Raw genomic sequence first — 9,654 nt, forward strand, 5'->3', positions numbered from 1 at the left:
CTCTGATTTTTAGGAAAGAGCATTTAGTTGGTTTTAAATTAAGGTGGAAAAAAACCATGCTATCCGTAAGCCTTAGCCCATCTTCCCTGCATAGAATGTGCTGCTCGATATCATTGCTTTCAGGGCACGTTGTCTGTTTGTAGTGGTGCCGCTGTGGAAGCTGAAAGCGATGCATTGAGGTAGCTTTCTTCACCACTGCTGCTGAACTCTGGGTCCTTGACCTGCCCAGGAACCAGGGGTCAGTCAACTCGGCTGAAAAAGAAACAAACAGTAAAACCCTTTTGATCCACGTTCTTCTGCCCTGGAAGATAAGTGCCTTGTATGAGAAGTCTGTGAAGAAAGTGCGTTTGCTCATGTGTGTAGTGGTTTTCAGGTGAAGACAGAATTAAATTCTTTGCTACTTTGGAAGAGACCCAGGTTTCCAGTTAGATTTGGGGTCAGATAATCTTTTCTAATGTTCATGGCAAGATGTTTGCCTCCTGTTTGTCAGGCAGAGGGCTGCAAAACCAAGGGCTTAAAACACCGTAACTTTATTGATGTAATTTGTTTGCTTTTAATTTGCCCTCACTGATGTATGTCCTGACTAATAGCATAAAAAGAAATTGAACTGGGTGTGACAGGACTTCAGGTTATTTGAGGAAGGCTGTACAATGCTGAAAAGACTCTTCTGTGTGTTCAGGTCAGGTGGGGGTTTGGATAGAGAAAAATGAATGCTCAGAGTGAACAGTTAGACCTTTCTGCTTGTGTCCTTTTATGATTCATTTGGTTCAGGAGAGGTTCGGGTGCCTTTGAAGTGTCTGCAGCGTGTGGGGAGCTCGCTTTCCCTGCCTTTGGAAGAGAGCAGTAGGGAGCAGGGAGGAGGTCATCTCTCTCCAGCAAAGCAGGGCTGTGAAGAGAAGAGTATAAACAGAGAGGGCTGGGCCCTTTTTAAGTCTACTGCACTGCATGAGATATTTGAAATTCAGGCTAAAGGCTATGTTGGTAGTAAATTGGAGGGTGGAGGATCAAGGGCCTAAGTAAAAATCGGATTGTACAATTGGGGAAGGCAGGAGGACTGTGGTCACTGTTGGGACCGCAGGCTGGCTCTTGTAGGTTGGTACGGGATAAGGATGGAGCGGATTTCTCTTTGTGGGCACTTTCATGGAAGGCTGTTACTAGATGTTGCTGTTTCTGAAGAATATTTTTGTTCCTTTTTTTTTTCCTTTCCTGCCCCACCACCCCCCACCCCCCCCGTTTAGGGGGTGGTGTGGGTCATAGAGGAGGCTTCATCTGAGTACAATGAAAAGAACCCAGAGACTTCTTGCTAAAATGGGTGGGAGAGATGTATAAGTTAAAAAAGAAAAATCACCTCCCTGTACTGGATTTCATCAACCTAGTGACAAATTTGCCTTGTATTCCTACTGGGCCAGGTTTGAAACAAATAGCTTACGGGTGAGAGCAGGGAAAGAAGAGCTGGCTAAGCAAAACAGTGCAGCTGACACCCTCATAGAAGCTCAGTTATTTACTGCTTTTTTTTATTCTTTGTGTACAGACACACAAAAATAATCACTTCTAATGTCCTACTTAATTTTCTTTTATTAAACGTATTACTAAGAACTGGGAGAGGAAAAAAAGGTGTTACCTTCACATTTTAAGCTGGATCATGTCAGCACGACAATCTTTCCCCTTTCCTTTCTCCTTGCAGCAATATCCGTTGCTTCAAGATCGACCAGCCCTCAGCCGGTGATGCTTCAGGAGCACCAGCGGTGTGGAGTCACGGCTACACAGAAGCGTCAGGCGTTAAGAACAAGTACGGCTTGGCGGGGTTTTTATTATACAAGCATCCTAGCAGCAGAGCACCTCTATGCTGATACAAAGAAGTCCTTTTTCCAGTGAAAGTTTTGGGGACGTTTTGGGCCTCACAAAGGCAGAGGCCATACCATGACACTGTGTTTGTGTACTGGGCCCCTGCCTGGCTCTCCACTTTGGTCTTTGTTAGGGAAGTTGCTAAGATACAAGTGTAACTGACACATTTTGTCTATGCAAGACTCTGCTACTTGCAAAAGATCTGAGTGTTTAAAAGCATTTTCCTCTTTGCAAAGCTTCTTTATCTTCAACCAAAGGATGTTTACCAAGCAAATCAGACATACTAAAGGAAGAGGCAGAATGGCCAAAACTCTGAATATTCATAGTGTGCGGAGCTCCTGTGACTAAGGCAGCACTTGACAAATAATGTACCAAGAGCCTGCTAGTCTCTGTGTCACTGGCAATGCGATGAATCTTTCTTTGTTCCTTAAATACCTTTTTAGAAATCTTCTGCTACCCTAGGTTTCCGTAGCAAGTGCCAGCAAGCCTTTACTTACTATTAACTGATTTAACACACAACGTGGTTATCAGCATGTTAAATCACAAGGATGGCGTTCAGAGGGGCCAGTGCGGTTTCAGCTGATGTTATTTCAGGCATACTTTTTCCCGTTTCTGCAAATAAGGGACTTCTTTTCAGCACGTGAACGAGGAAGAATCCTTAGGGCTCGGCTTGAACTTCCAATATAGTTCTTTCCACATCTTAGCGTTATTGATGGGCCTGACTCTTCTCTGCTGCTCAGCAAGCAGTCCTGAAATGCTTGTGAACAGGGGTGGTTAAAACTAGCTCTCAGACTAGGCTGCATCTTTCTGGTTAGAATGACGAGATGAGAAACTATTAGTGGGTAACAACCTTGATGTTCTCCTGCTTTGTTTTTTTTACTAGGCTGTGTGTGGCAGCACTTTCAGCCAATAACTTCTGCGACAACCGAGAGGCACTTTATGGTGTGTTTGATGGTGACCGCAACGTGGAAGTGCCGTATCTGCTGCAGTGCACAATGAGCGACATCTTGGCAGAAGAGCTGCAGAAAACAAAAAATGAGGAGGAATACATGATCAACACTTTCATCGTTATGCAGAGGTGAGTCTTGGACCTTGAAGCATTTTTTACCTCGTGTATGCTTGCTGGGCAGTTTGTTCGCTTTCAGGTCAGACACCTGCTCTTTTCTTTCTTCAAAAAAGTGCAAGGTGGGGAAAAAAGCCTTGGTATCTGACTACAGTGTTCTCTTTTATTGCTTGTTTTGTGAATATTGGCCTCTGTTCCTTTCAGGTGTGGGGAGAAAAACCCCAACACCACACAACCCACATGCAAAGTTACTAAATGCTCATGACTAAGTGGTGGGTGGAAGTTTATGCTTTTCTGGTATCTTACGATTCACAGTTGGCCATAACCAAATCAGTGGTACGAATCTCTTGATGATCTTTTAAACTTCCTTACTACTACTGGCTGCAAAGCCTGGGCTGGTCCTTTCTGTTTCTCCGTACCAATTCAGGTTATTCAAGGCTACACAGATATTTAAAACATGTAGTCTGACTCCTTAGAAATGTCTATCTCCTGTCATCACTTTGGTCTTAGAATATTATTTGAATAGGACCCATCCAAAGAGATTGAGATACAATAGCTGTGGGTGTAGTAGTAGCTCTGTGTAGTGGTTTGGAAACCTGTGTCCGTGCTGTTCTTGACAGAAGAAGAAATTGTGTCTGGGGAGGCACTGAGCGAAGAAGTACGAAGGGAATTGAACCAAGGAGAACGAAGAGGTCAGGGAAACAAAGAAGAGAAAGCAAATAAGCAGCTTAGAGACTGAGGAAATGGATCAAGTTAAGAGTAGCATTGCTTATCATTCAATTGCTGCACCTTTGGAAAGGAAAAATACTGAAGTTATGGTAGTGCAAAAGATATGGAAGCAGTAGGGTGGTACTGACCCTCACAAACACGAGGGGAAAAATGCTTCCTTCCCGTAATTGCTTATAGCAGTGCCTCAGGTGGGTAGCTGAGAAGGTAGTTGCCATATACTTAAAATACCAAAAAATAGTAACCAATTTGAGTATTGAAAGTACTTACTAAGTGGTTTTGTTTACTACTAATGCAATTTCACAGGAATATGGCATTCCTACAAAAAGCTGCTTGCCTTTTTTTTTCCCCCCTCTCCTTGTATGTCAAAATAAGCTAACCACTTCTTTGGAGAACCAGAAATAGTGTTCATTCCAGTTTCATTTAACTGTTCACTGAGGATTCTTACAGATGATATGCAACACTCCTGAAGTGTATTAAAAAAAAAAAAATAAAAAAGCACAATGAAGCTTAGTTACAAATTCAGTTGTGCATTCTGTCCCCAGGATTTTGAATCAAAATTTCTTGCCAGCTATACCTAGCCTTAATATAAATTTTAGTAACCTTTATCATTAGCTTTCTAATTACTGTAATTCCTAATTACTATAGGAGAAGGCCCTGGTAAATGAGATACTGGGAAAGATGGTTGGTTTTCACAGTCTAGCACTGAACTGAATTTACATTCCAGTGACAGGATTCTGAAAACTTCAGTTTTAGCCATAGATTATTTTTTTTTCACTATGAACCTGGCTAAAACAGCAGGCTTAAATATTTCTAAGAACCTATTTAACAGGTTATTAACTGACAGGAAAAATGAAAAATGTGTCTTCTTATAGTGGAGTTCAGTCACTGTGGTTTTTTGGTCATCATTTGATAACTTCAGAGCATTATTCTGAACACATCACAAAACAGTGAACCTCTACCTTCTGTTTTTGCTCAAAAATAGAGTTTTTACAGTTAGAATTATTATTTTTGTAATAAAATCTGTAGCTTCAGAAGCCAAAGAACCAGCTGGATAATATGAACCCCCTTTTTAAGCTATACCTATACTTATTTAATAGTCCTCGGTTCTTTTCTAACCCTCTCTTTCCCTCAATCTGACCTTTAGAACAAATGTCTTTAAGTTGTAGAGGAAGAGAGACAACTGTGCAACTCTTAAAAGTGCAAAGATTTTTTTGTTGTTGTTCTCAAATTGAGCAGATCTGCGTATCTGCATATGTGTAAATAATTCAGTGCCCGAGAGGTGCACGTGATTTCTCCACAGTGCTGCCGTAGCGTCAGTCTTCAGTGGAGGCTTTTGTTTCTGACCCAGTGATCCAATAGAGTCAATGCCCCAAGTGCTTGTCGTTGCAGAACAGCCGCTGTTTCTCTGTAGTACCCGTAACACTTGCCTTCCAATTAAAGAACAATCATGTTTTGTTTAAATTCCAGGAAACTTGGAACAGCTGGACAAAAACTTGGAGGCTCTGCTGTCCTTTGCCATATAAAACATGATCCCATGGACCCTGGTGGATGCTTCACGCTAACCTCAGCAAACGTGGGGAAGTGCCAAACCATTCTCTGCCGGAATGGGAAACCTCTGCCTTTGTCCAGGTGTTACGTGATGAGTTGTGAAGAAGAGCTGAAGAGGATTAAGCAGCATAAGGCCATTATCACAGAGGTTAGAGAACAGTTAGGGACTGTTGGAACTGGCAGATTCCTTGGAGAGTATTTGCACAGTAATGCATGAAATTGAGTGTTGATATTAGTAACCTCTAAGAGGTGGTGTTAATGGTATGGGTTCCAGAGTTGCACTTTTCCTTTCAAGGTGATTTGTATCATGCAATCAAGTTGGTTTTCCATCCCATTACCATGCTGGATTTTGGTTAGCTTCAGAGAGTGAGCAACTGTGAGCATGTGTTGAAACAAGAAAGCAGACGCTCTCCTCCTAATGGGGAGAGCAATTGCTGTGTTGGAGCTGTCATGAAGAGCCTCTCCAGTTGAAAAGGATGAGAGGGCAGAGCACTTGGAGGGATGCCATCCTTCTCTTAGGAGACTCCTTGCTCCTGGCAGGCTGGCTTTGCTGTCTGAGCTCCTATGTTCCCAGAGCTGCCCTTTGACAGGCGGCTCTTGAGGAGAGCACTTGCCCAAAAGGAGAACCCATCCAGTGCTCAGCTGAACCATGAGAGAGGAGAAAATTATTTGTTCCCTTCTTACAGGCTTGAAGCCACCACTGTCAGATTTGCTTTGCATTGTGTGACACATGCATATGAATAGATAAATATTGAATCCTTCTAATGGTGGAGGAAAGGACAGAAGATTCACTGCTGTATGCCAGTGAGCAGGGTGTGCGTGTGTGTAGGAGAGTGTGTGTGGAATAAGTCATGTGCCTATTGATCTTGCCAGGGAAAGGTGACGACTGGGATCTCAAACGTGACAAGTCGGGAGTCACTCCAACATAGTGTGCATCACCGAGGCACGCTCATTTTGTTGTTCTGTAGAGGAAGAGGGAAATTTCTGCGCTGAGTCTTAAGATGACTCACTGATTTCATGCACGTTGATGGCTTATCACTGCTGTCAGCCTTCTAATGGGGAAGTTAACAAGACGACAAGGTTTAGTTTCTTTTTTTCTTCTGAGTGGTTTTAAAGGGGAAGCTTATAATCTTGGTTCATTTTTTCTGTGGTTATCTGCGTTATAATAACCACTGCAGTCGTCAGCTGGACCAAATGAGTGTAAATCCTCACCTTGGTGGTTCTCGAACATGCAATTAGCAGGGTGCAGCTACCCCCAGCAGGCTGACAGATAGCCAGGCTTGCTGTTTCAGACACTTGCTCTGCTTATTCTGGCAGCTGGGGTTCTAACCAGGACAGAATCCTGGGATTCGGACGTGCATGGGGTTTACTTCTCAAATACGTCCATTTTTACTGATGTTTCTCCCTTCAGATATTACTCCTCCTCCCCTTGGAAATGTCATATCTTAGTGGAAATGTAGTAAGTAATTGGGGCATGTAAAACATTTCAGTACAACTCAGCTGACGGAGAAATGCAGACTTGCTCTCTGCTGCATTTGACTTGCATGCTTCATTTAAAGTCTTTTTTTTTAATGAACTTCTGTTTCCAAAGTGATGAGCCAAGATGAAACCTACGATTGTTACAGCTGCAAGAGAAGAGTCATAACTGAATGACCTGCCCCTGTATCAAATGGAGCTGTGTGTGAATTTGCCGTGTATAAAGCCAGATATCGTGGGTGGAGGAGGGATAAGTCTGACTCACTGGTAAAACATTAGTCCAGTTGGCTCTCGCAGCTGCGGGAGCAGAATAGAGGGCTCTTTGTTGCAGACATCTGCTTTGTCGGTCTGTGCATAGGTGATGCTGACGACAAATCAGTAGGGTGTAGGAGGCGTAGTGCAGGATTGCGAACCAGCCATTGCTGTGCTCTCATCCCAGCTCTGTCACCTCCTTGCAAGTCACTTCGCTTTTCCATTTTCTTGTCTGTAAGTGACAGTGTTGGGGGTACTGCAAAAGCAGCCATCGGTAAAATGCAAGGAGATGCAGGTGCTGTGTATCCTTGTCTGCTTGGTTTCCAATCTCCTGTCCTTTCTAATTTCAGGATGGCAAAGTGAATGGCGTGACAGACTCAACAAGAATCCTGGGGTACACCTTCCTTCACCCAAGTGTTGTGCCGCGTCCTCACGTCCAGTCCATCACCTTAACTCCGCAAGATGAGTTCTTCATTCTGGGGAGCAAGGGGCTGTGGGACAGCCTCTCGATGGATGAAGCAGTGGAGGCAGTCAGAAACGTGCCTGATGCGCTGGCAGCCGCAAAGAAGCTTTGTACTTTGGCCCAGAGTTATGGCTGCAACGACAGCATCAGCGCTGTCGTGGTTCAGCTCAACGTGACGGAGGACAGCTTCTGCTGCTGTGAACTTAATGGGGTCCCACCTCCCAGCCCAGGCATTTTCCCCCAGTCTGTCAATGTGGTCATCAAGGACAGGCCCACAGATGCGCTTGGGATGCCATCTTCAAGCAGCGGCATGGCTTCGGAGATCAGCAGCGAGATATCCACCTCCGAAATGAGCAGCGAGGTAGGGTCCACGGCCTCTGATGAGCCTCCACAGGTAGCCATGAACGAGAACAGCCCGGCCTACCCAGGAGAGCAGCGCTGCATGCTGCACCCTGTCTGCCTGTCCAATTCTTTCCAACGGCAGCTCTCCAGCGCCACCTTCTCCAGCGCCTTCTCCGACAACGGCCTTGACAGCGACGATGAGGAGCCAATTGAGGGGGTGTTCACCAACGGCAGCCGCGTGGAAGTGGAGGTGGACATCCACTGCAGCCGAGCGAAAGAGAAGCAGCTTCTCCAAGTGCCGGTGGAAGCCAGCGACGAAGGTATCGTCATCAGTGCCAATGAAGACGAGCCTGGCCTTCCCAGGAAAGCTGAACATTCTGCCACCGGCACAATAGGGCGCCGGCGGGGCAATGGTTCTGTGGCACCACAAGAGAGGAGCCATAACTTGATTGAAGTTGCAACGGACGCGCCGCTCAGAAAAACAGGGGGCTACTTTGCTGCCCCGGCACAACCCGATCCTGACGACCAGTTCATCATCCCACCAGAGCTTGAAGAAGAAGTCAAGGAGATTATGAAGCAGCACCAGGAGCAGCAGCAGCAGCAGCGGCAGTATCCGATGGACCACCTGGCAGACTATTACGATACACCACTATGACCCACTCTATTTACTGCTCAGAAATGAACTAACAAACAAGGAGACTTGAGTGTGGGACCCAGTGGGCTCGCATTACAGCAGGGGTTTTCCTTATCCTTTTCCTTTATATACTTCCTTTTCCTTATCCTGCCATACAGATAACTTCAGCTTTTCAGTTTGTTAGGTTTAATATTCATTGACTTTCTTCTAGAGACGCTTGACCGGTAAAGTTTAAAATAGTTAACCTTTCCTTAACATATCAAGTGTAAAAACAAAAAATAATAAAAAAAAATAATAAAAAGGTTTAATATATTGCTGAGAAACAGATGATGATGTAATATTTTTTAAAATGGCTTGTTTGTTTTGTTTGAAAAGCAGGGCAGTAGCCAGTGCTAAATGATTTAAGTAATATTGTAATACTGTATTTCTTTGAGAGAAAAGGCTTTTTTTGGTCTTGAAAATGATAGACATTTGTAGAATATGGAGACTAACTCCTAGGAGTTGCTTTACTCTTCCAGGTGACTTAAGTCACTGAGATTCACTAATTTTCTCTGAGAGAACAGTTGATTGGGGAATTCGTGTAAATAGCTCAGTGTTGTATAGTGATGCTTACATGTTTTGTAGTCTTGGCATTAAGGACACAACCTGAAAATTGATCTTTTTTTTCTTAAGCGACTCTTTGGGCCATGGTCATTGAGCGTAATGGACTGAGTGGCTGTGTACAAGTTAGCGAGAGCCAAGATGGTGTAGACCATTTAAAAAAACCCACTCTTTCCTCTGGTCTCTTTCTTTCCTTACTTTTACAGACATGTTTTGTCCGTGTTCCTTACTGCTGCCACAACCAGCATGATTGTATAGAGCTCATTTGCTGTAGAACATTTACATACCAAGAGTTATATTAAAGCCGAATGCACAAATGAACATGTCATAATTTTTGTTATAATAAATATGAAATTTACACCTGACGTCTGCTTTTATGTCTGAATAGCTGAGCAGCAGCTTTCAAACGGTGGCTTGCTGTGGTTCATCAGCGTGCTGCTCAGCTTCAACCGAGAGGGGCTGAAAGTTTTTCGGCTCAATCATGTTTTTACACTAACTGCGCACATGTACTTTTCGAATTTAAAGGCCATGCAGAATGGCCTTTACAAGACAATGAAACAACTCTGAGGAATTGACCTGTTTCTTTTTTTCTTTCTCGGTACTAATTCAGCACTATTGATTTGCCCTTTGCCACGGTATTGACAATGCCAGAAGACTGAAGAGGAGTGGTGCTCTGGCTCTGTCCCACTGGGACTGAGTAAC

General features: G+C 44.0%; 1 protein-coding gene across 1 annotated transcript in view; it reads left to right on the forward strand.

Annotated features, from left to right (window-relative positions):
• PHLPP1 (PH domain and leucine rich repeat protein phosphatase 1) overlaps positions 1-9,317 on the forward strand; it is a 144,292-nt gene extending 134,975 nt beyond the window's left edge. The window contains exons 14-17 of the mRNA XM_064443468.1: positions 1,685-1,789; positions 2,729-2,923; positions 5,105-5,333; positions 7,264-9,317. Of these exons, the coding sequence (XP_064299538.1) occupies positions 1,685-1,789; positions 2,729-2,923; positions 5,105-5,333; positions 7,264-8,373 (1,639 nt within the window). The 3' untranslated portion in view covers positions 8,374-9,317. The remainder of the gene's footprint in view (positions 1-1,684; positions 1,790-2,728; positions 2,924-5,104; positions 5,334-7,263) is intronic.
• The last annotated feature ends 337 nt before the right edge of the window (positions 9,318-9,654 follow it).

This window comes from Phalacrocorax carbo, chromosome 2 (assembly GCF_963921805.1).
Source record: "Phalacrocorax carbo chromosome 2, bPhaCar2.1, whole genome shotgun sequence".
Taxonomy (NCBI): domain Eukaryota; kingdom Metazoa; phylum Chordata; class Aves; order Suliformes; family Phalacrocoracidae; genus Phalacrocorax; species Phalacrocorax carbo.